This window comes from Ornithorhynchus anatinus, chromosome 11, assembly GCF_004115215.2.
Source record: "Ornithorhynchus anatinus isolate Pmale09 chromosome 11, mOrnAna1.pri.v4, whole genome shotgun sequence".
Taxonomy (NCBI): Eukaryota; Metazoa; Chordata; class Mammalia; order Monotremata; family Ornithorhynchidae; genus Ornithorhynchus; species Ornithorhynchus anatinus.
In genome coordinates, this window is record NC_041738.1 from 56,214,348 (window position 1) to 56,240,840 (window position 26,493).

General features: G+C 57.0%; 2 protein-coding genes across 2 annotated transcripts in view; one reads left to right on the plus strand and one right to left on the minus strand.

The window, feature by feature from the left end:
- Positions 1-4,760, plus strand: part of ZBTB16 (zinc finger and BTB domain containing 16) — a 143,870-nt gene extending 139,110 nt beyond the window's left edge. Inside the window, exons 5-6 of the mRNA XM_029074864.2 lie at positions 1,445-1,612; positions 3,454-4,760. Of these exons, the coding sequence (XP_028930697.1) occupies positions 1,445-1,612; positions 3,454-3,683 (398 nt within the window). The 3' untranslated portion in view covers positions 3,684-4,760. The remainder of the gene's footprint in view (positions 1-1,444; positions 1,613-3,453) is intronic.
- Positions 4,761-13,711: 8,951 nt separating this feature from the next.
- On the minus strand, positions 13,712-26,493 carry HTR3A (5-hydroxytryptamine receptor 3A). The gene is made up of 10 exons (XM_029076107.1): positions 26,424-26,493; positions 23,224-23,263; positions 21,847-21,985; positions 20,800-20,844; positions 19,517-19,626; positions 18,709-18,878; positions 17,926-18,086; positions 17,012-17,222; positions 15,670-15,876; positions 13,712-14,016 (listed from the first exon to the last, which is right to left on the minus strand). The coding sequence occupies exons 1-10, from the start codon at positions 26,491-26,493 to the stop codon at positions 13,712-13,714; spliced, it is 1,458 nt and encodes a 485-aa protein (XP_028931940.1).

Genomic DNA, 26,493 nt, shown 5'->3' on the forward strand with positions numbered 1-26,493 from the left:
TGGGTTGGGGATGGATCTGCACCGTGATATAGGTTGGGCCTGGATGGAGATTAAGGTGGGAATTGGAGAGGGGGTGGGTCTGGGTTAGGGGCTGAGTTGGGTTTCGGATAGAGTCAAAGTAAGGGTCTGGGGTGGGTCTAGACAGTCAGTCAGTTGTATTTATTGAATGCTTATCATATGCAGAGCACTGTACTAAGCGCTTGGGAGAGTACAATAGAGCAGTATAACAGATGCATTCCCTGCCCACAATGAGCTTACAGTATAGAATGGGAGACAGACATTAATATAAATAAATAAAAATTACAGACATAGACATAAAAACTGTGGGACTAGAAGTGGGGATGAATAAAGGGAGCAAGTCAAGGTGGCACAGTAAGGAGTGGGAGGAGGGAAAAAGAGAGCTTAGTCGGGGAAGGCCTCTTGGAAGAGATGTGCCTTCAATAAGACTTTGAAGGACAGAGAGAGTAATTGTCTGTCAGATTTGAGGAGGGAGGGTGTTCCAACCAGAGTCTAGGTTAGGGTCTGGGCTGTGGTCTAGGCCGACCAGGGTTGGGATCAAGTTGGGGGTCCAGGAAGGGTCTGGGTTGGGAACATGGTGGAGGTCCAGGACGGGACCGGGTTGGGAACAAGGTGGAGGTCTGGGGAGGTCTGGGTTGGGGTTTTGAGTCGGAATCTAGTTCGGGACTGGGTTGAGGTCAAGGAAGGGGTTTGGACCGGGTCTGGTTGGGGACTAGTTTGGGTCTCGGTTGTGTTCTAGGTTGGGGGGTTGGAATCAAGGAGGGGTCCGGGTACGGTCTATATTGGTTATTGGTTGGGGTCTAGGTTGGGTCTAAATTAGGATTCAGGGTGGGATCTGGGTTGGAGTCCAGTTCAGAGTGAGGGGTGAGGAATGATCCTTAATCTGATTACCTGAATTGGGAGCATTTGGGATCATAGAGGATAGGGAAAAAAGTCCTCCCTCATCCTGCCCTTCTCTCCTTCCAAGCCTGGGAATGACAAGGGAGCAGAGGTGGATTTGGAGGTGGATCTGGGTGAGGGCAGAGAGGCAGTCCCGTCCTACCCATCTTCCCCTCAGTCAATCCAGGAGGCTCCTCAGCACAGCTGGGACAGTGAGATGTGACACTGGATGCAGAGGTGTCTGTGGATATTTGTGTGAGTGTACTTAGTCACACAACCATATCATTGCCTGTTGCTCATTCGTTCATTCATTTGTATTTACTGAGCACTTACTCTGTGCAGAGCACTGTATGAAGCACTCGGGACGGTATGATTATTGATCGCCAAGTCCCAGCTGGTCCCCAGGGGCATGTGCCACGTCTCAACAGGTACCCATCTCAGACCCCTCCCACCCCACTGGTGGTCAGGGGTGAACCAAGGAAAAGCTGAAGCCTCGCATGTCTGAAACCCCCCTCTCCCCACCACCACCATCCATCTGTCACTCCAGGAGACCACCCGTACGAGTGCGAGTTCTGCGGCAGCTGCTTCCGGGACGAGAGCACCCTCAAAGGGCACAAGCGCATCCACACGGGCGAGAAGCCGTACGAGTGCAATGGCTGCGGAAAGAAGTTCAGCCTGAAGCACCAGCTGGAGACCCACTACCGCGTGCACACAGGTACGGAGGGTGGAGGGCTGGGGCCCCTCTCTGCCTGGTTGGAGGCAGGGGAACGGACGAGTTGACCGCTGGACTGGAGGGATCAGAGAAATCAACCCACGGATCTGTTACTGTGCATTTGCAGTTGGCCTGGTGCCTGGAGAAGCAGCATGGCGTAGTGGAGACAGCACGGGCCTGGGGGTCAGAAGGTCATGGGTTCCAGACCTGGCTCTGCCACATGTCTGTGGTGTGACTTTGGGCAAGTCATTTCACTTCTCTGGGCCTCAGTTACCTCATCCGTAAAATGGGGTTTGAGACTGAGCCCCACGTGGGACAGGGACTGTGTCCAACCCGAGTTGCTTGTATCCTTCCCATGCTTAGTACAGTGCCTGGCATGCAGTAAGGGCTTAACAGATACCACAGTTATCATTATTATTATTATCATCAGCATGGTAGGTATTAAGTGCTTCCTGTGAGCCAAGCACTACGCTAAGCACAGGGGTAGGTCACAAGATAATCAGATCAGACAAGGCTCTGTCAATCAATCATATTTACCGAATGCTTACTGTGTGCAGAGCACTGCACTAAGCCGTTGGGAGAATACAATATAACAGAGCTGGCAGACATGTTCCCTGCCCACAACAAGCTAGCTGTCTAGAGGGAGAGGCAGACATTACTATAAATAAATCCCATAACAGCTCCCAGTATGAGAGAGGTATCTTGTTCCCATTTTACAAAAGAGGAAACCAAGCCCAGAGAGATTAAATGACTTGCCCAAGGTCACACAACCAGCCAGTGGTGACCTTGGAATTGGTGGAATTGGAACCTAGGTGGGCTCATCCTCAGGCTCAGGCTCTTTCCACTAGGTCTCACACCCCTCCAGAACCACCGGCCCAAGCCATGGCCTAGGGTTGTCTTCCTAGAGGGCAGGAGGGGGCAGTGAGGAAGCAGGTCTTGGACTGGAGCCGGAGGCCGAGGCCCTTTAAACGACCCAGTGGAAACCATTGCTAATCCCAGATCCATAGTCGAGAGCAGAGCTGGCAGAGTGTTGTTGATGGGAAGAGCCCAAGCCTGGGAATCAGAAGACCTGGTTCAAATCCCGGCTCCACCACTTGTTTGCTGGGGGGTTGTGGGGCCTCGCTTCTTTCAGCTTCACTTTTCTCATCAGCAGAATGGGGATTCAATACCCGTTCTCTGTCCTACTTAGACTGGGAGCCCCAGGTGGGACAAAGACTGTGCCCAACCTGATTATCTTCTATCTAATAATATACCTCTATTATGCTCCATCTATAATATAATAATGTACCTAATCTTGTATCTAATAAAATTATTAGATCATGAACAACAATAATTCATTCAGTCAGTCGTATTTATTGAGCACTTACTATGTGCAGAGCGCTTGGAAAAGTACAAAAGAACAATAGGCAGACACATTCCCTGCCCACAACGAGCTCACAGTCTAGCGGGGGAGACAGACATGAATATCAATAAATGAATAAATTATGGATAGGGACATAATAATTATCATGATTTAATTATCCCAGCTCTGCCACCTGTCAGCTGTGTGACCGAGGGCAAGTCACTTCACTTCTCCGTGCCTCAGTTCCCTCATCTGTAAAATGGGGATTAGCTGTGAGCCTCACGTGGGACGACCTGCTGACCCTGTATCTACCCCGGCGCTTAGAACAGTGCTCTGCACATAGTGAGCGCTTAACAGATACCAACACTATTATGATTAAATGCCCGTCGGCTAGCTGTCCGGGAGCCAAGGGAACGCATGGGAAAAGGAGGCTGGGGGGGTGGGGGGTGGGTTGGCTACGCTCCCGACCTTCATCCCACCCCCCGCCCCTGCCCCTGCTCAGGCGAGAAGCCGTTTGAGTGCAAACTGTGCCACCAACGCTCCCGAGACTACTCGGCCATGATCAAGCACCTGCGGACCCACAACGGCGCCTCCCCTTACCAGTGCACCATCTGCCTGGAGTACTGCCCCAGCCTGTCGTCCATGCAGAAGCACATGAAGGGACACAAGCCCGAGGAGATCCCTCCCGACTGGCGGATCGAGAAGACTTATCTCTACCTGTGCTACGTGTGAGGGCGGGGCCGGCGGGGCGGGGCGGGGGCGAGCCAGAAAAAGGCGAGGATGGCATTGGCGAGGAGTTTCTGGGGGGGTGGGGGTTGGGGGGCGACCGCGTGACCCGTCCCGAGTGGCTCGGTGATTTTCATTTCTGTCTTGACCTGCGTCTCCCTCCCGCCCCTCTCGCCGTCACCGGGGACAGAGTTTTGAGTGGGTGGACGGGTGGGGGTTGCCAGGAGGCAGGGAGGACCGCCCCCGCCGGGGCTCACCTCTCCTCTGAGGACTGGTCTGGGGGGGCCGGGCAGTTAGGGAGGGCTTGCTGGGTGGCCAGCTGGTGCTGGCTTGGGGGTGCCAGTCTGCACGGGGCATCGACAGAGCCCCCCCCCTCACCAGTTCAGCCTTTGCTGCTTTCTCTTCCTTTGCGCTTCCCCCTCCCCACCCCACTCTCTCCTTCTGCACCCAAAGCCCCCTCCTTCCTCCCACCCCCCAGGATGGGGGGAGACCCCCATCCCCGCCCCCACCGGCCCTTACCCTGGGAGGCCGCGCTGCTGAAAGTCTTCGCTTCTGAAATAGAAATTCAAAAAGAAACAAAAAAATAAATAAAATACCCACAAAATGTCGGCCGGGGGAGGGGAGGGGGCGCTGGGGAGAAGGGGGCTCAGCCTGGATGTTCCTGTTACCTGGAGCGGCCCGCCCCGGACACGCAGGGTCCGGGGGCTCCGAGGAAGGAAGAGGGAGCTGCGGCCGGTAGGTAGTGTTCCTCGGGTTCGCCCCGGCCGCGTAGACAGTGAAACCATCCGGGTGACCCAAGTCCGCAGTGGGGCTGGGTTCGAGCCCGAGGTGACTGGGTCTCCCTGGGGGAGGAGGTTGGGGGACTGAGCTTCTTCCCACCCCACTCCCAAACACACACCTTTGAGAGTCCCTGCGGTGTAGACAGAGCCTGGGATCCCCCGAGTCCAGCCCCTCCGCCCTCCTCCGGGAGGGCGGAGGGGGAGAGGGGCGGGAGCTGCTTTGTGACCATGTGTTGCGTTTTGCTTCTTTTCGTTGGGTGTCCATCCCTCTCCGCGTTTAGCACATTGTACTTGAATTACCTCAGTTTTGTTGACCTCATGAGCTTTTTTTCTTTGCGTTTTTGGGGGGCGGGGGGGTGGTATATTTGTGTGTATATTAATAATTGGTTTTACAGACTCGGAGGCCGGGGCCCTCTCCCCCTCCCCTCCCTCGCCCCCCGCCCCCCTTCCTTGGGACGGGGTGGGGACCCACGCTCAGGATGGGACAGGGAGAAGGAGGGGGTGGATTCGGGCCGCGTAGACAGCCCATCCGGGTCCTGCAGGTCAGAAAGAGAAGACCACCCCGCACTTCGCTTCCATTACCTGATTATTCGGGGATTTGGGGGCCGTGCGGGCCCGGCCGCCGAGTGCGTGATCATTACCAAAACCGGTATTTCTTCCACGGCCGGTCCGCCGCCGGTCGGGTCGTGGAGAGGCGGTGGGGGAAGGGGAAAGGGGTTCGGGGGCGGGGAGGGTGGGGGGAAGGGGAATGTTGTCGTTTTCCTGAAAGCTACCTCTTATGTTCCGGGTTGTTTTGTCCGCCGCCCCCTCCCCCTCCAAGCACATTCGCAATATTTGTGTTCGCTTTAGGTGAGCGCCGCCGACAGGATTCGGTATTCCCTCTCCCGCTCCCCGGCGAGGCCTACCGGGAGAGGAGCCGAAGGGGCAGGTGCTGCTGCGACTCCCGTCCCCACCCCCGCCCCGAGAAAACCCCTCCTCCCACAATCTGAAGGCCTTAAACCGGGGGACGGGGGACGTCTCGGGGCGGGGGGGGGGGGAGGGTGGGAGTGGGGGGCGGGGAGAGGGGTCCCAGCCCGATTGCAATGATGACAGCGCTTTGGAAAGATGAGAAAGAGTTTAAACTTGAAATAGGAGACTAGGAGAGGCGTCTAGTTTATAATGTGAAAAGAGAGTGAATCACTTTCTGGGCGGGAAGTGCGCAGAAGGTAGAGAGTTAATTATGCACTATCGCTCCCTCCCTCCAGACCCTCCCCCGCCCGGGTGGGTGGGTGGGGGGCTCCCAGGACACGAGGGTTTCCACCCAAGGACGTCACCCCACCCCACCACCTCCCGCCCCCCGTTCCTGAAAGCCGAGAGGGTTGAGCTGATATTTACAAATTGTAATATTTTTGTAATCTTAGTCCCGGTGTCACCCCTGCCCGCAGACCCCCGCCCCCCTTTCCTTTTGTAATGTGAACGGCAAAAAGAAAAACAGAAAAAGAAAAAAAAAAGATCCGTGTGTGCGTGCGTGGGCTTCCGTGTGCGCGCGTGTGTGTGCGTGGGCTTCCGTGTGCGCGCGTGTGTACAGCGGATTGGATCCGGTAGTGAGGCTTCCCCGGCCGGGGGGCGCGATGGATGGTACTAGGCGAACCACGACCCCCCGGGGACTTTCGTGACGCCGATGAGGGGCGGAGGAGGGGGGGGCGGTCAGTCACTTGGCTGGACAAGGGAGCCCAGTGGGACCTCGAATTAGCGGAACTGGAGTGGGAGAAGGAGCCGTCCTCCTCCCGTGTCCACTTCACACCTCCAGCGTCCCCGCTCTGGTCCACCCTGGAGCCCAGGGAGGGCGGAGAAGATTCCCACTCGGCCTCACACAGGCCCCCAGAGACGGAGACTAGTGAAGCCCTTATCCCAGGCGGTGAGGGCCCCCCTAAAAGTGTACGATCGGGGCGCGGGAGTGGGGAGCTCCGGCTCGTTTAATACCTGGTGCCGGATGGGCTTTTCCACCGTTAGAAAAAGCCTCAGATTCTCCCCCATCTGCTGCGGGCTGTTCCTCACGAGCAAGGCCCCTTTCCAGATCCCGGGGTAAGAGGAGGCCCTCCTCCCTGTTCGGGAGGATGGGGCGGGGGGGTGGTCCTGAGAAAAGAGCCGGCTTTCCTCCATTCGTCTCCTCGTCCCTCCTTCCTTCTCTTCCCTCTCCCTCCCCCCTTCCCGTTTCCCAGGCCGGGTCTCCACGGGCATTGAGGCAATTTATCCGGATCGTTCTGGAGCGAAAACGCAAACCAAACCCCGCTGCAGCTGGGCCTGCTCCTCGGCCGATGGAGCCCAGGCTGGGAGAGGGCGGGGATGGGCGAGACCCCGGAGAGGGAGCGGAGAGACCCCAGCCCGTGACTCTGCCCTTCTGGACCAAGCCAACTTTAGCCTTTCGGTTGGGGGTTTCTCTGGTTTCCGTTTCTGGTCTCGTTTCCGTTTCCATGGCTTGTCTTAACGGCGGGGCCGCGCCCGCTGCGCTCCGGATCGTATTTCGCTCATCGACGCGCTAGTCTAGGTCATGTCTACCTCAGCGCCTCCTCGTAGCCTAATTTGAAGGAGGACGCCCAATTTTGTTTCTTCGATTTTACTGGTTCCCTGTTTTGTAGCTCTCTCTTCCCCTCCCGCTCCCCTCCTCGTTTCCGTCTGTTCGGTTCTGTTTCCCCATTCTGCCTTTTCCCCTAACCCTAAGGCTCTCTTTCTCTTTATCTCTCTCTCTCTCTCTCTGTCTCTCTCCCCTCCCTCCATCTCCCTCCCCTCTCCCTTTCCCTCCCTCCATCCTCCTCCATCTCCCTCCTCTTCCCTTCCCCTCCACCCCCGCAGCCGCGCTCGCCGGTCTATCTGTTCTAGCGCCAACGCAGTCGCTCAAAGTTGTGCTGTCCTGGTTGCAGCTTTCCGCATCTGCCTGTCCCGTGTAGACGCGTTTCTTTGTAACTTCAATGTTTCTGACAAGAGAAAAAAAAAAGAAAAAAGAAAAAATGAATTTACTGCTGCAGGTTTCTCTCTCTCCATGTGTCACTAAGTGAAGTTTGTGCCTTCTATAGCAAAGAGAATATTTTTTACATCCTACTAACAGTAGATTTTTTTGTAGTGAACATTTTTTGTATTTTTATTTATAAGTCTCATAAGGAAAATAGCAATGTTCAGTTGTATACCTTGAATCTGCAGTTAGAAAAAAGAATAAAGTTAATTCAGTTGTCTCTGGCTGGGACATCCTCTTTCTTTGGCAGTTTTGTCCTTCCTCACAGCTGGGGATGGGGGTTTGGGGACGGGGAAGGATCCTTCTAGAGAGTCACAGCTTTAGCTGCCTCCCCTCAATCAACTGGGTTCTGTCCCTCCTTGGTCACCCCTTGGTCGGCAGGACCTTCGGGAGTCTTTTGGTCCATCCCCCGATTCCGCGTGGAGTAGCCCCTCTCCCACCCAGGCTGGTCTTGAGCGACCTGCAGGAAGGCGAGTCCCTCCCCCACTCCCACCGGCCCTAGTCCCCCTCCCCTGGTCCTCCCGCCACCTGACCCCCAAGGGAAAATTCCCACCTCTTCTCAGACTACATCTACCCCAAGCCGTTCACTCACTCCTAAAGCCGGTCTACACACAGACCCGGGTCCTCTGCTTCCGAAGAGCCGACTGCCCCCAGGTACAAGGGCCCCTGGGCTGCCCCCCCCCTTCTCCTGGGCCAGTGACACTTCAGGCCTCCCAACCAGGGACCTCACCCCCTTGGGCAATGTGAGAGAGGGAGGGGTCATCACTCTGACTCCATCTGGCCCTGTCCGTCTGTCTCCCGCCTTTCACATCTCCCTTTCCTTCTCTCTCTTTCTCCACCTCTTGTCTCGGGGTCTTCTAGGCCTCTGGATTTTACCTCTCTGTCCCTTTGTCCCTCCGTCTCTCTAGGATGCTGAGTCTGTGTGTCTCTCTAGGCCTCTGCATTTTTCTCTTTTACTGGGTCTTCTAGGTCTCTGGACTTTACCTCTCTGTCTCTTTGTCCCTCCGTCTCTCTAGGATGCTGAGTCTGTGTGTCTCTCTAGGCCTCTGGACCTCTCTCTCTTTCTCTGTCTCTTTCGAGTTCTCGCTGTATCTCGGCCACTGCGTCTCTCCTAGGTCTCTGTCTCTCCCACCCGAGACAATGCCCGGCATGTGAGTCTTTCTCCCGGCAGATGGGGGCTGGAGCTCTCCCCCCTCCCCCCTTTACAACCACATTGAATCGCCGCGCTCCGAGCGGTCATCAAAGCCGGGGCTTAGCGCTGGCGGGAGGAGGAGGAGGGGAAGGAGAGCGGGGCGGGGGGAGGGGGGCCATGGCCTTTGTGGGGCCGCGGCCGGGGCTCCGGGCTTTTCACGCTCTTTGACCCAGATATGATCTCACGGGGAGAGGCAGGGTGACGGGGGGAGGGGGGACGCGGCCTCCTGAGACCCCCAGCCTCTCAGCCTCAGCCTCCCCGTCTCCCAGGCCGGGGCTCAGCTGCTGCTCTGCCGGGGGAGTGGCTCCCAAGCCCACTACGGGGAGACCTCTGGACCTGGCCCAGCCTGGTTTAGCCCCTGGCCCAGGCTCGCTCCAGCTCCAGCCCAAGTCATCGCCCCCACCCCGCTTCTCGTTTTCGAACTCAGACCCAAGCCGGATCCCCAGGACGAAACGTCGCCCGGACCCTTCCAGGGTAAATCCCGTCCTCGGGGCCTTGGAGCATTACGGAAAGAGGAGAGTCGAGACTCCCGCGTTTCCCCCATCTCTTCCCCTCAGCCTTCCCTACCTCCCCCCGACTCCCCTCTTTTCCCCACCCCCTTCCCTCCGGTCCTCATCCCCAGGACCCAGGCTGCCAGAGAGTCCTAGACCTAAGGCAAAGGCAGTGACCAGGACACGAGATTCAGCACCTGAGCTCTGATTCAGCTTGGAACGGGAAGCTCGGGCTCGGGGGAAGGCGAAGGACAATTAATAATAATAACGATAATGATAATTGTGGTGTTTGTTAAGCACTTACTATGTGCCAGGCACTGTACTAAGCGCTGGCATGGATACAAGCAAATTGGGTTGGACCCAGACCCTGTCTCATGTGGGGCTCAGAGTCTCAATCGCCATTTTACAGATGAGGGTACTGAGGTTCAGAGAAGTAAAAGTGACTTGCCCAAGGTCACCCAGCTGACAAGTGGCGGAGTGAGGATTAAGGACCCATAACCTTCTGACTCCCAGCCCCGTGTTCTACCCACTGGGCCTTGCTGCTACTCCAACTCTCCTCCATTCGACGATTCTCCTCTACGAGCCTGGCGCGGATCCATTCATTCACTCGAACTTACTGACCACTTACTATGTGCAGAGCACTGTATTAAGCGCTTGGGAAAGGACAATTCAGTAAGAAGGGGCAATCCCTGCCCACGAGGGGGTAGGTCTAGAAGGCCTCGGAGGGCTTCTTATCCTCTCATCTCCAAAGTCCCTGGGGGGTTCCGCGGGATGGCGGTGCTGTGGCCCTGGGGTAGAGGGTGAGGAAAGAGGCTACTCCAGTGGCTGAGAGCCAGGCCCCCCGACCCCCATCCCGCCCCCCACCCCGCCCCCTCCGGAGAACTTCTGGGCTCTGCTGCCACCTCGTGGGCGCGATGGGAAGGGAGGGAGACGGGCCCGCCCCGGGACCCGAGACCCCCAACCCGGCCCCTACCCCTGCAGCCTCCACCGGGAAACCCCTTCCTTCAGCGCTAATCCAGCGCCCTCCAAAACCACTTTCTTTCCGCTTTCCTCCCCCGTCCACAGTACGAGTTGACGTAACGCTCCCGTGGGGTTAGTGAACGGTCCTCAACCGTTTCAAGCAGTGTAAACAGAGGGGACCAAATGCGGAATTTTAAAGACACAGAACTGGGTGATCGGCCCAGGGGAGAGCAGGTTTCTTCTTCTTCCTTCGGACTCCACAGGCTGCCTGGACCCTCCCGGGCTCACGGAGGCCGTTTTCCCGTCTCCGGGAGGGGCTGCGCTTAAACCAGCCCTGAGAGACCGGCATCTCTCCCGTTCTGAATCATTGCCCAGGAAATGCCATCGTCTTAAACTCTCCCGCTGCTTAAGGGCTAAAACCATTCTGCAGGTAAGCCTCCTCTCCGGCTTTTCCGGCCCCTGAGGATAGAAGGTTTCTTACTTTAAAAACACGGGTCCGTAAACAACGCCATTCTGGGCCCGTCCCTCCCAGGATCCTTGGAGAAGCCGGGAGCCGGCTGCTTTCCCTGACACCCACTCTCATGGTAAGGGATCGACCTCCAACCCCCTGAATCTCCCCTCTGTCCCTCTATCCTGAAAGTCTATCCCCTCGCCTCCAGTGACCCAGAAAGGACCATCCAACGCCCCGACTCTCCGCTCGCGTGGGCTCCCTATCAGTGCCTACAGTCCGGAAATCCATTCCACACCTCCTCGAGTCTTCCTTCGCCTCCAACTTTCCCTTCAAACATCCCTAACTTTCCTCCGAGTTGGAAGGGGGCGGGGCCTCAGTCCCTCCCTCCAATAGGTATCGAACCCGCTGTCTATGGGGAGGAAGGCCAGCCAATCCCCAGGCCAGACTGGAAGAGCTTTACTGACTGGGGACCGAGTTGGAAAGAAAGAAAGAAAGAAAGAAAGAAAGAAAGAAAGAAAGAAAGAAAGAAAGAAAGAAAGAAAGAAAGAAAAAATCCGACATCCAGGGAGCAGCTGGTAATGAAGTATCCCCTCTCGGTAGTGTGCACTTTCCCCTCTGATTGGCTGAAGCGGACAATGGCAGATTGGGGGGAGGGGGCGCTCAGCCAATGGGCTTTCCTGCGGTCAAAGAACGGGACATGACGAAACCCTCTGCCCCACGCTCGGCTCCATTCCCCGCCACCCCCCAATCAGGGAAAGTTCTTCATTCCCTCTCCCCCCCCATCGCCCCGTCGCTCCTCCCAGCGGAGAGAAATAAAGTCATTAGCATGGGGCATTGTCCCTGGATAATGGGCACCAGCTGCGCCTTGAAAGGAGAGACAAAGCCGCCGTCCCGTTCCGTCACATTATCCCCTTGTTAAATCTCCGTTATTAGATTCGATTCCAAATGTATTGATTCTGGGGCGGGTTCGGTGCGAGGGTGGAGAGCCAGCGGCAGGCGCCGGGAGCTCCCTTGGTGTGCCGGGGGTGGAAAGGGTAGGGGGCCGGAGAGGCCAGGTTGGGATATCTGGGCGTCCAGGTTGGAGAAAAGAAGGCTGAGGGGCCGGGGGGGGGGCGGGGGTGGTTTCCCGGACCGAAACCGCAGCAGAAAGGTGGAGGACGCACTCTCCAGAGGAGGACGGGGGGCAGGGAGGCCCCCCAGACCTCAGTTTCCCTCTGTGGGCTTCCCCTTGCCCCTTGCCCCGTGGTTGGATTGAGGGAGGCCGCCGGATGTGTCCGGCGGAGCAGGGGACGACTCCGTCCGGAGCCGTTTAACAGGCCGACGACGCGCTCCGCTCTGTCGCCCCATTGATCGGAGGGGCGGGGGAATCGATGCTTTGATTGAGTGTCTTACTAACCACCTGGCCGGACACCTCGTCGATAGCCGCCCACTTACTGGCCAGCCGTGCGTGCCCGAGCCCGGGCCGGCCACGGTGGCGGAGGGGGCCAGGAGAAAAGTCTTTCGGAGGCGTCGTGGAGGGAGTCCGGTGGGGAACTCGGTACTCCTGACTCTCCCCTTCCCCTCAGTTCAAAGGTCAACTTTAGCTTCGACCGGTGCTGCCCAGCGCGGACCGGACCTCTCGGGAGCCTCTCCCCTCCGGACCCGCTCCCACCTCTCCCCTCCCCATCCCAGTCCCTCCCCTCCAGGTAGCACTCGGGGATCTACGACGTTGGAATTCAAACCCCAAGCCCTAACTATCACAGCTCAGCCCAGACCCATCCCGAGCCTGGGGCCGGGAGAGCTGGGAGGCTCGGGTCCAAGTCGCCCCTTCCCCACACCTGGACTAGGGCCCCGGGGGGGGAGGCGCATGTGCGGAGCCGGAGAGGATGTTCAGCCAGTTTATTGTTCCGAGGAGGGGAGAGAGAGAAAAAGAGAGAGAGAGAGAAAGAGAGCCCTCGAGGGGCGCCTGGACAGAGCGCAGGACCAGAAAGAGGGGAGGGTCTCAGAAAGGACCGGAAATCGGGGGGGGGGGCGTCACCCAGGGTCCGGGCAGAGGCCAGAGACGGGCCAGCCCCCTCCCGAGTCTACTGGGCCCGCGCCAAAGCTGCGCGTCCTGCTCGGGGATACGGTGCAGAGGGCGCCTTGCGGGGAGCGCGTTGCGAAGGGAAGGTACCGTGACAGACTCCACCGATATTGCTCAGGAGCCTTGGTCCTAAAACCGGGAGAGCCGGGGGCTAGGGACCAGGGAGACTGGAGAGCCCCGGAGAGTCCACCCTTTCCCCACTCCTCGTACCCTCCCAACGCGGGCGCGGGGGAATTACAACCTCGAAAAGCCACGTGGGGGGAAAATAAGGCAGAGACCGGCCCCCCCCCCGGAGGGTTTCCCTGCTCTGCTCTCCTCTCCTCTCGGGGGAGTTTCCAGAGAGCCGGGCCGCGGCCGGTGTTGAAGTGTTTGCTCGTTTCCCGGTGAAAGAGGAGGATGGTGGTGGAGGGGGCGGGGGTTGGCGGGATCGAGAGGGAGAGGGGTCGAAGTGTGAAGGGGGTCTGGTCCCGATTTAGGGTGGGCAGACAGGGGCAGGAGCAGAAAGCCCCCACTCTAGCTGGGGCTCCGCCCCCCGGGCCGGCGCTGTCCGCGGTGCCGACGGAGCTGTCCGCCGCGCCACTCCGCCTCGCCAGCTCCGTTTGCCGGGGGGCGGGGCCCGCCGGGATCGGCCCACCTGGGGGGGTCGGGGGCAGGGGAGGAGGCGGCCAGGGGCCATTTTCCGTCCATCTTCCCCCAGGGTCAAAGCGCAGCCTGGACGGAGCCAGCGCTCCTGTACCCAAGGGTGCGGGGAGGGAGTGGGAGCCGCGCAAGGGCTTCGATTCTTGTCGATGACCCCCAGAGCAACCCCGGCCTTCCCTCCCTCCGACCCCCACGGCCGGGAATTCAGCAAAATGACGTCCATGCAGGGGGAAGCACAGAAAAACGGCCTGCATAACAGAAAATGGACTGGAACGGAATGGGCTCTGGGGGATTTCACGCAGAGATCCCCTCCCCCGAGAGGGGCAGAGGAACAGGGAGTTATTAGGTGGGGGGAGGGGGCGGGCGTGGGAGGGAGGGAGGGAGGGAGTCTGCCGGGGGTCCCGAAGCTAAGGAGAGTCTTAGAGGCCTCCACCTTGGTCCCACGTCCCCACCCCCGACATGGCCCCCGGCTCACGCATACTGCCATACGGACCAGAGGGCACCCAGTGTGACGCCGTAGGCCAGGACGGCGAAGAGGTAGACCCGGAACAGCAGGCCGTCCAGCACGGAGCCCACGCGCAGCCAGTCCCGACTGATGTCCCGACACTCTTCTCGCCTCTCCAGGAAGCGCCGGATGGCGGCCAGTTCCTGCAGCATCCCCCGCACGGCCAAGGAGGACTCCCTCGGGGGGGGCGGGGGGCTGTCGTCCTCCGAGGGCGCCTTCTCGCCTTCCCGCAGCCCCGTCCCCAGCCCCTTGCCATAGTGGTTCATCTTGCCTGGAGGAAGGGAAAAGGAGATCGGGGGGTGGGGGTGGGGGTGGGGGTGCTCGCGTGGGGCTGGGAGAGGGCGGGGGGAACCCGGTCAGATCCGGCCCGGTCAACTGCTCTGGCCCCTTATCCCAAACCCGAGTCCTCTTGAGGCTGGGCAGGAAAAAGGTCTGAGGGTATGGAGGCAGAGAACATTTGCCCTCGGAGCGAGCTCAGAGTTGACCCTGTAGCAGCCTTCGAGCGTAGTAAGCGCTTATTGCGTGCAGAGCGCTGGGAGAGGTACACAAGGTACACTATTCCTATCCCTTGGGGGCAAGTAGAGTGAAATCAGGATTTCTGGGTCCTAGCCCGGCCCCAATCCCGATTTAGTGGAGAAACTGTAGTGTGTCCTTCTAAGCCCCAGTTTCCCCTCCTGTGAAATGGAATCAGTCCTCCTTCCTTCCCTAAAAGGGGGCGAAGAGGGCCGTCAAAGGAGAAGGTTAAGAGGGAGCTTTGAGATAATAGCAGTAACTGCGGGATTTGTTAAGCGCTTACTCTGTGGCAAGTACCCTACTAAGCACGGTGGTAGATACAGAGTAAACAAGTCAAGCACATTGCCCATCCTGCACGGAGCTCACGTTTAAGTAATAATAACAGCGGTGTCTGTTGGTCAGGTCGGACACAGTTCCTATCCCACATGGGGCTCGCCGCGTAAGTGAGAGAGAGTACAGATATTAAACCCACTAGACTGTGAACCCTTTATTGGGTAGGGATCGTCTCTATTTATTGTTGAATTCTACTTTCCAAGCGCTTAGTACAGTGCTCTGCACTCAGTAAGTGCTCAATAAATACGATTGAGTGAATGAATTTAAAATCTGAGGAAACCGAGAAGGTAAGTGGCTTGCTGAAGGTCAAGCAACAGGTAAATGGTGGAGCTCAGATTAGAACCCTCTCTGACTCCTAGGCCCTCGCGCTTCCGTGTCTAACTACTTCTCATCTGTGTATTTTCTCCCAGAGCTTAGTACTGTGCTCTGCACCCAGTAAGAGCTTAATAAGTACTACTGTTATTATGGCTACTACTAGTCCAACTGCTACTAGGCCACGCTCAGATCTTTAGGAGTAAGAAGCATTATCGCCTCCAAGGGATCGTTTCTGAGTTCAGCTTGGGAGCCCATCTCCAGACTTGGGCAATCCTAGAATTCTGGGATCCCGGAGAGATCATGTCGCCCGGCCCCCTGTGTCCAAAGACTGATTTACCCATCTGATGATGATAACCGTGGTATCTGTTAAACGCTTTCTGCGGGCTAGTCACTGGACTGAGCGCTGGGGTGGGTCCGAGCGAATCGGGACGAACGCAGTCCCTGTCCCACACGGGGTTCGCAGTCTCGTTCCCCATTTTACAGATGAGGGAACCGAGCCTCAAAGAAGGGAAGTGACTTGCCCGAGGTCACACGGCAGACAAGCGGCAGAGCCGGGATTGACTACCCACCCTTTATCGCCCCACCTCCTCCGGTTAAAGGACAAACCGGGGCTCCCTCCCCTTCTGCTTTGGAAGGCCGGTGCTGCAGCTGCCTCTCTGCCCCCTTCAGCGGGATGACCGGTGAGGGGGCGGCCCCCTCCTGGCCTTTACCTCTCGAGAGCCCCCTCCCCCTCCGACCCCCCCCCACCGTAACCCTGCCTTACTGGAGTTGCTGTCATCAGCTGCTTGTCGGGCCATGCGAGGGGGCGGCTGCTGGAGGCAGAACAGAGAGGCGGCCCTTTCCAGGACCAGACGGCGAAGCCAGGGCGGCACGGGCCTCTGCAGCTCCTGTCTGTGCACCAGCCGCACGATGAGGATCGTCTCCGTCAGGCTGATCACCAGCAGGGCCATGCACACCACGAAGTACACTCCTGCGGGACCCCGAAGAGGCCGGGAACGAAGCAGAGCTACAGATCTTTGCAGGTCCGGGGACTCCCCTCTTTTCTTTTTCAGGGTAAGCGTTTACTACATGCCAGGCACTATACTAACCGCTGGGGTAGATCCAAGCTAACCAGATAGGAGACAGTCCATGTCCCACATGGGGCTCACAGTCTCAATCGCCGTTTTACAAGTGAGGTAACTGAGGCACAGACAAAAGAAGTGACTTAATAATAACAGTAATTAATTATGGTATTTGTTAAGCGCTTACTATGTGCCAAGCACTGCTCTAAGCGCTGGGGCTAATCAGGTTGTCCCACGTGGGGCTCACAGTCTTAATCCCCATTTTACAGATGAGGTAACTGAGGCACAGAGAAGTGAAGTGCCTTGCCCAAGGTCACACAGCAGACAAGTGGCGGAGTCAGGATTAGACCCCAAGTTCTCTTCTCCCGAGCCCCTGCTCTTTCCAATAAGCCACACTGCTTCCCTGACTTGCCAGAAGTCACACAGCAGATAAGTGGAGGAGTCAGGATTAGAACCCAGTGTCTTCTGACGCCCAGGCTCGTGCTTCTCCGGACAGGGAGGCCCCTCCCTCAGCCCCTGGACGGTCAGGGATTCTGAGCCTTTCCCAGAGAAGGGAATAATAACAGTAATAATAATGATATTTGTTAAATGCTTACTATGTGCCGAGCACTGTTCTAAGCGCTGGGGTCAATGAAAGGTCATCAGGTTGTCCCACATGGGGCTCACAGTCTTAATCCCTCTGCCATTTGTCAGCTGTGTGACCGTGGGCAAGTCACTTCACTTCTCTGGGACTCAGTTACCTCATCTGTAAAATGGAGATGAAGTCTGGGAGCCTCACGTGGGACAACCTGATGACCCTGTATCTCCCCCAGCGCTTAGAACAGTGCTCTGCACATAGTAAGCGCTTAACAAATACCAACGTTATTATTATTATTATCCCCATTTTACAGATGAGGTAACTGAGGCACAGGGAAGTTAAGCAAAGCCGGAATGAGAACCCATGACCTTCTGACTCCCAGGGCCCTGCTCCATCCATTATACCCTGCCGCTCCTCCCCCCGCCTCCCTCCCTCCCCGAGCCTCCGAGGGAGCCCACACTCGTTACCGATGAGCGGGGTGCCAATGGCCGTGGCCGGCAGGGTGTCCGACACGATGATCAGGAAGACGGAGTAGCCCAGGAGGAGGGTGATCTTGAAGGAGACCCGCTCGCCGCTGTCCGGAGGCAGGTAGAAGCCCACGATGTCCATGATCATGAGGAAGATGCTGGGCAGCAGCAGACTGACCGTGTAGAAGAGGGGCCGTCGACGGATGACCACCTGAGGGAGGACAAGGGGGGGAGTTGAGAAGCTGTGTGGTCTAGCCGATAGAGCCCGGGCCCGGCAGTCAGAAGGCCCCGGGTTCTGATCCCGACTCCATCACTTGCATGCCGTGTGACTTTGGGCAAGTCGCTTCACCTCTCTGCGCCTCGATTACCTCATCTGTTAAATGGGGAGTGAGACCGAGAGCCCCACTCGATGGGACGTGGACCGCGTCCAGGCCGATTAGGTTGTACCTACCCCAGCGCTTAGTACGGTGACTGGCGTATAGTAAGCACTTAGCAAATACCATTAAAAAAAAAGCCAGGAAGCGGGCCGACACTTTGTCTCCCTATAACCCAGCACTTATAGATTAGGCTGGGCCTGCTCCAGCCTGCCCTCGCCCTCTAGGACCCCCAGCCCAGAGGGGAAGACCATGTGACTCAATGCTCTGCTACGCTGGCCCAGGCCTGTGGCTAATTGCAAGGGTGCAGAATCTGTAGGTGAAAGGGTATTTTAAGATTTTCCGTTCTTTTCTCCTTAAGACTGGGATGAAAGGTGGCAGGGAGGCCTCGGAACCTTGAGACATTGGGGTGAGATTAGGGGAGCGACCTCGTTTGCCCCCCAACGACCGCTGCCGGGAATCTGGGGCCCGTGGGCTCCTTCTCCTCCAGGGTGTGTAGGCAAAGCCCAGTGCTCTGCCTGGGTCCGAGCCCGTGCTCACGTAGAACTTCATCTCCGCGTAGCTGTTGTTGCTCTCGATGCTGAACTCCTGGAACTGGGGCAGCACGCACAGGAGCTCCCACTCGCCCTGGTTCATGAAGACGGTCTTGTCCTGTTTCACATTTTCCGGCTTCCGCAGCAGGGAGATGTTGATGTCACGAACTAAGGGGGCCAGAGAGAAGCGGAGGGGAGATCCGGGATTGAGTTCTTCTCTGCCCACATCCTGCTTTTCCCTGGGGTCTGTCCTGGCTTGGGAATGGGAAGGGATGAAGCAGAGGGAGCGGAAGGGTTGATACCGACATGCAAGAGTCTACCCTCGGCTGGTGCTGGCGAAATCAGGGAGCCTTCTGGACAGATCCCTGGGCTGGGATGCCTGAGTCCAAGCTCCGGACCTCTGAAACTCAGAATGAATCCGTTCTCCCAAGCCCCTCCTTCCCCAGTTTACCCATCCCCAAAATGCCTATGTACAACCCACGCTCACCTTACCTCCCCACAGCCCACCCGAGCCCCTCTTTAAGTTCAGGATAGAAAAAAGAGCGAAAATAACTATTTTTTCATCTCTAGAGAATCTACATTGCTAGTGGCCCCCGGGGGGAGGGCTGGTAGTTATCTACAGGGTAGAGTTATGAATTCTGAGTCATTTCTGGTTAAAAAAACCCTTTCTGGGTGGGTGGAGAGGGAAGTAGGTTTATCCTGGGACGACAGGGGACTACTTTTGCCCCCTGCCAGACAGCCCCTCCCCGGGTAACTCTAACCCTTAACCCCAACCCACTCCAGCACATACTGGTGTGCAGCCAACTGGTGAAAGTGAGCGAGCAGTTCTGCACGTCGAAGGGAAAGTTGTAGATGTCCAGGCTACAGGCGGTGACCACCTGGATGGGCTTGTAGTTCTGGACCTCCCCGTGGTGCCGCACGTACACATAGGGAATGTCTGGAGACTTGCCCACGTCCACGCTGTGGGTAGAGGCAGAGAAAGGGAATTTCAGTAGTTGTTGAAGGACTCCTCCCCTGAGTCAGCCCCACGAGTCACCCCCTGACTCCCCTTTTCAGCTGAGGGGGTCAGAAAGAGTATTGTCTTCTCCCTGCCACTCCCCTGACCAGGTTGCCCACTTCGTCCACCGAGCTCTGAGGCCCCTTGCTGATGATTGGAAACCCCGTGTCCCATCATAAGGTCCAGAGACCCAGGGATTGAGGCTTCTCCTGTTGGAATGGAGGTGAGGGTTGTACTGAGTCTCCCCTTCCTCCTGCTACCCGTTCTTGAGGGCCCCAGGGGGATAGAGAGCCCTATCTCTAGTCCCTCCCTCCCCCCAAGCCTGGAGAAGTCCCTCCCTTCTCTGGCCTCAACAGTCTGCTTCTGAGGAATAGGAAAAATCAGGCCTGGGACAAAAGGAGCTAGAGGGAGGAGAGTTGTAGTGAGACAAAGAACGGTGAGGGAGCCCAGATTCCTCCCACAGCACCCCAGTTCCTCTTGGCCCTCTCCCTCCAGCCCCCTCACCCCTTATAACATCCTCTCCTCCCCGGCCCTTTCCCGTGGTTCCCCCTCTCTTCCCCGGCCTTCTCCCACCAGCTGGCCTGGGGCTGGACAGACTCACAACTCATTGATGAGGATATCTGGGATCCAAATGCAGTTCGTAGGGATGGACAGCTGGGTAATGCTGTCAAAATCTTCCGGATTCCACATGAGGAACTCGTCGATCCAGTACTGGAGGCAGAAACTGGGGTCGGTGGGAAGTCATAGCCCCCAGGTTCTCCGCCCCCACCCCATAACCCTCCCTCTGGATGGGCTCTGATCCTCATTTTAATTGGGACCTCTGTCCCCTGAACTCTTTCCCTGTTAAGCATCAGGATAAGATGCTTCCTTGATGGGTTTATATTGTGTTGGGCTGGGGGAACACCACTGGTTTATATTCAAGTGAGCTAAAAGCAGCTTCACCCACCAAACCACTTCCAGATCTAAATTGGCCTCCCTGGAACATTTCTCACCCTTGGGAATGCTTGATTCACTTTGTCTGTACAGATGGAGACTCCAAAGAGGAGACTCCAGCATGTTCTGGTAGATAGATAATGGCCCTGGGAGTCAGAAGGACCTGCGTTCTAATCCCGGTTCCACCACTTTCCCGCTGTGTGACCTTGGGCAAGTCACATATGTATCCTGTGTGCCTCAGTCACCTCATCTGTCAAATGGAGATTAAGATTGTGATCCCCACGTGGGACACGGACTATGTCCAACCTGATTAGTTTGTTTCTATCCTAACGCTTAGCACAGTACCTGGTGTACAATGAGTGCTTAAGAAATGTCATTAAAAAAACCTCAGAAGCCCAGGATTGAGTTAATATCACAGTGTAGACCCTGCTTCGGTGCTCCAAAGTTGGGGAGGAGCTTCAAACTAGAATTATGACTTTGTGAAGCACGCACTTTGTGTCAAGAACTGTACTATGTGCTGGAGTGGATACAAGTAAATCGGGTTGGACAGAGACCCTGTCCCGCGTGGGGGCTCACAGATTCAATCCCCATTTTACAGGTGAGGTAACCGAGGCCCAGAGAAGTGAAGTGACTTGCCCAAAGTCACACAGCAGACAAATGAAGGAGTCAGGATTAGAACCCAAAACCTTCTGACTCCCTGTCCCGTGCTGTATCTGCTACACCATGCTGCTTCTCAAGGGGTTCCATCTCCTCGGGGCCCCAACTATGAAAGAGCCAGGTTGCCCAGGGGGGCTGAGTCCAGGATTCCCAGGGGCACTGGGGCAAGAAAGCCCGGGGGGGACGGACTGGGGCCAGGGCCACAGAGCCCAAGGATGGGGAGAAGACAGTTGGGGAGGGCTGTTCTCAGAGGCCGGGAACGGGCCGGCGGTGGGAGGGGCTCCGGTCGCTCACCTGCCGGTACCAGATGTAGGTCGTAAGCACCTGGTTCTTTTCATCCTGGATGGAAGAGAAGAGAGGCCCGCCCCGACGCTCGGAGCCAAGGCCCAGCCAGACAACAAATCCCTCCCGGCAGACGGAGGAAGGAGCGGTGATCTCCCCTGCCCAGCTCCAATACAGGCATGGGGCAACTCCCCAGTCCACAGAAAACTGACCCAACTCTCTCCTGGGCAGCTGGGGGCGGGAGGGGCGACCCTTCCTTCCCCTAGGAGCCTCTCTCAGAGCTCCCTCCCGATACCAGCGTCTTCCATCACTACCCAGTCTTCTATCCCTGACCACACTGCCCTGTATCTCCACACCACAGTGCCTGATTTCCCCACGCTTCGCTATCCCATATCCTCGCACTTCACTGTCTTATATCCCCGTTATGCACTGCCTTATTTCTCCACCTTCCACTGCCTCATATCCCTCACTGCACTGCCCTGCGTCCTCACACTGCGCTGCACTGCGTACCCTACACTGCATCTCCCTGTATCCTCCCATTGCCCTCTTCCCCGTCACTGCAGCACCCCATATCCCCAGACTTCATTGCTCCATGTCCAAGAAGTAGTGTGGCGTAGAGCATGGGCCGGGGAGCACGGGCCGGGGAGTCAGAAGCTCATGGGTTCTAATCCTTACTCCTTCATTTGTCTGCCGTGTGACCTTGGGCAAGTCACTTCACTTCTCTGAGCCTCTGTTACCTCATCTGTAAAATGGGGATTGAGACTGTCAGCCCCACGTGGGTCAGGGACTGTGTCCAACCCTATTTGTGTGTATCCACTCCAGCGCTCAGTACAGTGCTTGGCATAGATTAAGCACTTAACAAATACCACAATCATTATTATTATACTACCCCATACCCTCTCACAGCACTACCGTGTATTCATCCCTAGGCTGATCTCCCGCATCGCGGGTCTCCAGAGGGCTCGCCCCCTCCCACCCCCCACCCCTCAGGCCTCCAGACCGTGGGGTGGCCGCTGGCCCGGCAGGTCCCTGGGATTGAGGGCTCACCCCCTCACTCACCACGCTGAGCACAGCATAGACCATAACGTCGATGGACACGTTGGTTGGCCTCCTCCAGTCATAGACAGGCCGGACGCCCTTCTTATAGTGGGTCAGCAGGTAGTCGGACAGCTCCAGCAAGGCTGACCTGGTGGCATTGGGGTCCCGGCCACGGACCCCTCTCCGTGTGGCTGGGGGGAGGGGGGAGTCGGGGGGAAAGACAGAGGGACAGGGTGAGCGGTTGGTGGTCGGGCCTACGGGAGACCAGCCCTCTCTTTTGCAGACTGCTCCCTGTGGGAATGCAGGCAGAGGTCTCAGGTTCCTCCAGCTGACCCCCGGCCCAGCAGAGATCTCCCCCTCACTCCCCTACCGCAGGTCTGCCAGCATAATTGCCCCTCGTTATGTCTCCACCCCTTGGCTTACTCCCACCTTTCCAAAGCACTTTCATCCATTCATTCCATAGTATTTATTGAGCGCTTACGGGGTGCAGAGCACTGTGCACTGGACTTGGAAAGTACAATTCAGTAACAAAAAGAGACAATCTCTGCCCACACCGGGCTTAGAGTCTAGAAGGGGGGAGACAGACATCAAAGCAAGTAAATAGGCATCAATATAAATAAATAGAATTGTAGATATGTACATATATATACAAGTGCTCTGGGGCGGAGAGAGGTGGGTAGAGCAAGGGGAGCAAGTCGGGGCAATGTGGAGGGGAGGGGGAGCTGAGGCAGGCGCCCAGGGCAGCCCAGAGGGCAGCGCCCCAGAGGCCAGTCAGAGCGACTGGGTTTGAGTTCTGATTCCGCCCCAGACTCACCAGGAGGAACTCCCCCTGCCCCGCTCCCCGACTCAAACTGGGAATTACCTCCTCCCTGCAGCCTTTCAGAATTAACCTCACCAACCATCCCAACCAGCGGAGAGGCTCAGTCCCCACCAGTCCTGGGCCCCTGTCTCCCCTGAAAGTCACACATCTGTCTGAACCTCCTGCCTCTGCCTCTCCATGTTGGTAAGGTTCTCGCTTCTCCCCATCCCATGCAACAGTCTCCGTGGATATTGTCTGCTTGGGTTTGTCTTGGCTCCTCGGCCATGGACACCTGGTCCTGTTCCCTCTGCTGGGACAAGTCCTCTCCACAGAGCCAGCGTGTGGTAAGCTACAATGTGTGTGTGTGTTTGTGTGCTGGGGTGGGGATGTGTCTCCTCCTGTCAGCTCTCCTGCAGACTATTCTGGTGTCCCACACCCCTACCAAGCAGGAAGCACTACCCAACATCTACCCTCAACCCTTCTTGCTGCAAAGGAAGCTTATTTCTTCTATGTAGCCCCCAGCGTGGCCAACAGGAACTGGCCTGAATCTACGAGGATAGCCGTGGGAGTGGGGGGCAGATGAGGAGTGGGGGGCCTTCCGGGCTTGAAGATGCCTCCACAGCCCAGGTGAGCCACTGCCTGGTGCCCACGGGATCAGTCCGAGGTGAGCAGGGCCAGTCCCCCTGCTCTTCGTCCAGACTCCGATCTGGAAGTGGGCCTCAAGGAGACCTCCCACTCAGCACCATCCCTCCCCCACAGACCCCAGTCACCTCGCTGGCTGCAGGTTTGTCTTCTGGGTACACCTGGGTTTGGGAAACTGTCGACTGCAGGGATTGAGGGGATGAGGGGGAGGAACCAAACTGTAGCAAGGAAGATTTAGGTTAGACCTAAAGCGGCACTTCCTGGAGGCAGACTTCATAACCAGTGACTGAGGAGGGATGTTGCGGGGGGAAGAGACACACCTACCACCCTTTCCTTTCCACCCAAACTACTACCACATTAATCCAAGCACTTCTTTATGGTATTCTTAAGTGCTTACTATGTGCAAAACACTGTTCTCAGCACTTATCCTATCCTACCTTGAATACTGCATCCATCTCCTTGGTGGCCTCCCTGACTCCCATCTCTCACCACTCCAGTCCATACTTCCCTCTGTGGCCCGTATCATTTTTCTGCAAAAATGTTCAGTCCACATTTCCCACTCCTCAAGAATCTCCAGTGGTCACCCATCCGCCTCCGCATCGAACAGAAACTCCGCACCATTCGCTTTAAAGTACTCAGTCCTTTTTCCCCCTCCTTCCTCACCTCCCTGATTTCTTACTACCAGCCAGCCCACACACTTTGCTTCTCTAATGCCAACCTACTCACTGTACCTCGACCTCATCTATCTCGCCAGTGACCCCTTGCCCAAATCCTGCTTCTGGCTTGGAACACCCTCCCTCTTCATATCCGATAGACACCTCCACCTCTCCTCCTTCAAAGCTTGATTCATTCATTCAATCGTATTTATTGAGCGCTTACTGTGTGCAGAGCACTGTACTAAGCTCTTGGAATGTACAATTCAGCAACAGATAGAGACAATCCCTGCCCAACTACGGGCTCGCAGCCTCAAAAACACAGGTCCTCCAAGAAGCCTTCCCCAACTAAGCCTTCATTTTTCTCTTCTCCCACTCCCTACTGTGTCATATTTGCAGTTGGAATTGTACCCTTTATTCCCCTTTCCCTTAACCCCACAGCACTTGTGTAGAAAATCTGTAATTTATTTATATTAACTGTCTGTCTCCCCCTCTAGACTGTAAGCTTGTTTCGGGTAGAGAACGTGTCTTCCGACTCTGTTATACTGTACTCTTCCAAGCGGCTATTACAGTACAATCAATATGCTTGATCGATTGATACCTGGGCCGGGTAAAGAGCATCAGGCCGAGGGGCAAGGGGAGGATTGCAATATCCTCTGGAAAAGTGACCTGGGAGTGGTTTGGGGCTGTTTTCTAGTCCTGGAGAGGGGATTGGGCTGGGAGCCGGGAGGTTGGGGTACGGTTCTGGCCGTTCTCAGATCTGCTGTGTGACTTTGGACAAGACACAACCTCTCTGATCTTCAGCTTCCCCATCTGTGAACTGGCTGCCTGCCCGCTGAGGGCGTGGTTCAGAGACAGGGACCGATGGACTCAGGCTGGGCTGAGCTGGGGGGGGGGGGGGGGGCGGACACGCTTCCAGTTTGAGTCTCATAGTCACTGCTGGGGGAGGGGAGAATGAGCAGGGAGGAGGAGTCATCCTACTTCTCTTTTATCTCCTCTTTCATTCATTCCATAGTATTTATTGAGCGCTTACTATGTTCAGAGCACTGTACTAAGCGCTTGGAATATACAATTCAGGGCTTGGAATGTACAATTCTTCCTCCCCCACCCCTCCTCCTCCTTTTTCTTCCTCCTCCTCCTCTTCCTCCTCCACCCCCTTCTCCTCCTCTTCCTCCTCCTTCTCCTCCTTCCCCTTCTCCTCTTCCTCTCCATTCCCTTTCTCTTCCTGCTTCCCTCCCTGTCCCTTCCCCCAGACTCCGGGCTGGATGGGGCTTCCTCTCGGATAGCCGAGGTGTGAGGGGGTCGGGGGACGGGGGTCCGGACTGACCCTCCCTGTTTGCCCCTGAGCCGCCCCCCGGGTCGCCCCTCGGCCATTGGCGCATCTCGAAGTGGAAGTGGGGAGCTGGGGCGAGGAAGGGCAGAAAACGACGTGGCTTAGTGAAAAGAGCACGGGCTTGGGAGTCAGAGGACGTGGGTTCTAATCTCGACTGCGCCACTTGTCTGCTGTGTGACCTTGGGCAAGCCACTTAACTTCTCTGTACCTCAGTTACCCTATCTAAGGAATAGGGATTAAGACTCTGAGCTCCATCAGGGACAACCCGATTACCTTGTATCTGCCCCAGCACTTAGAACAGCGCTCGGCACATAATACACGATTAACAGATGTCATCATCGTTATTAATTTTTATTGTTTTAGGAGCGCGGCTGGGTTGGGCTGGCCGGACCCTGAGAGGGAAGGATGAGGCCGGGGCTGACACTCGCCAAATCCCCCTCTGCACCCACTTCCCAAAGCCCGGCAGCCTGCCACTCATCCGACACCCACACCTCCACCCCACCCCACACCCTGCGCCCCCGCCCAACAGACAGAGTCACACACCCTCAGGTGCAAGCCCGCAACGCACACAACCACCGGGTCACACGCGTTCACGTAGATTCGCGTACACAGGTACAAACGCACAACGTGAAGCAGCGTGGCACAGTGGATAGAACCCAGGCCTGGAAGTCAGAAGCTCATGGGTTCTAATCCTGACTCCCCCACTTGTCTGCTGTGTCACCTTGGGCAAGTCACTTCTCTTCTCTGGGCCTCAGTTATCTCATCTGGACAAAGGGGATCGAGAGTGTGAGCTTCGTGGGGGAGAGGGAGTGCCCAGCCCGATTTGTTTGTATCCACCCCAGCGCTTAGCACAGTGCCTGGCACAGAGTAAGTGCTTAACGAATACCATTGTTATTATTATTATTATTATAGACGTTTATAGAGGTACACACACAAATGCACTCGTGCACACACACACGGACAGAAGTCCGTACGCGGTTGCACAGTCGGATGCATCTAATCAGGGTTCACCCACAGAAGCTCCCCTAGCTCTGCTTCGCTGGATCCCTCGGGGGGAAGGAAGGCGGGGGTCCGGACCCCTTTGGAGAGAGCAGGCAGCCCTGGGGCGTTCCCACCCCACCACCCTCCTGCCCCCCCCCCCCCCCCCCCCAGCCCCCCAGCAGCCCCTTACCTTGGCTGGAGCCCAGAGAGGCCAGGAGCAGCAGGAGGGCGAGGAGCGGCCGGTGCCCGGGGTGGGGCAT

Bases quoted from the DNA above. Each gene is read 5' to 3' on its own strand.
- HTR3A (XM_029076107.1), bottom strand. From the start codon at position 26,493: ATGCCCCACCCCGGGCACCGGCCGCTCCTCGCCCTCCTGCTGCTCCTG. The intron at 15,877-17,011 runs GTAACGAGTGTG...GGGGTCCCGCAG, and splicing joins CATTGGCACCCCGCTCATCG to GAGTGTACTTCGTGGTGTGC. The intron at 14,017-15,669 runs GTAAGGCAGGGT...CCCTTCCTCCAG, and splicing joins AGCTGATGACAGCAACTCCA to GCAAGATGAACCACTATGGC.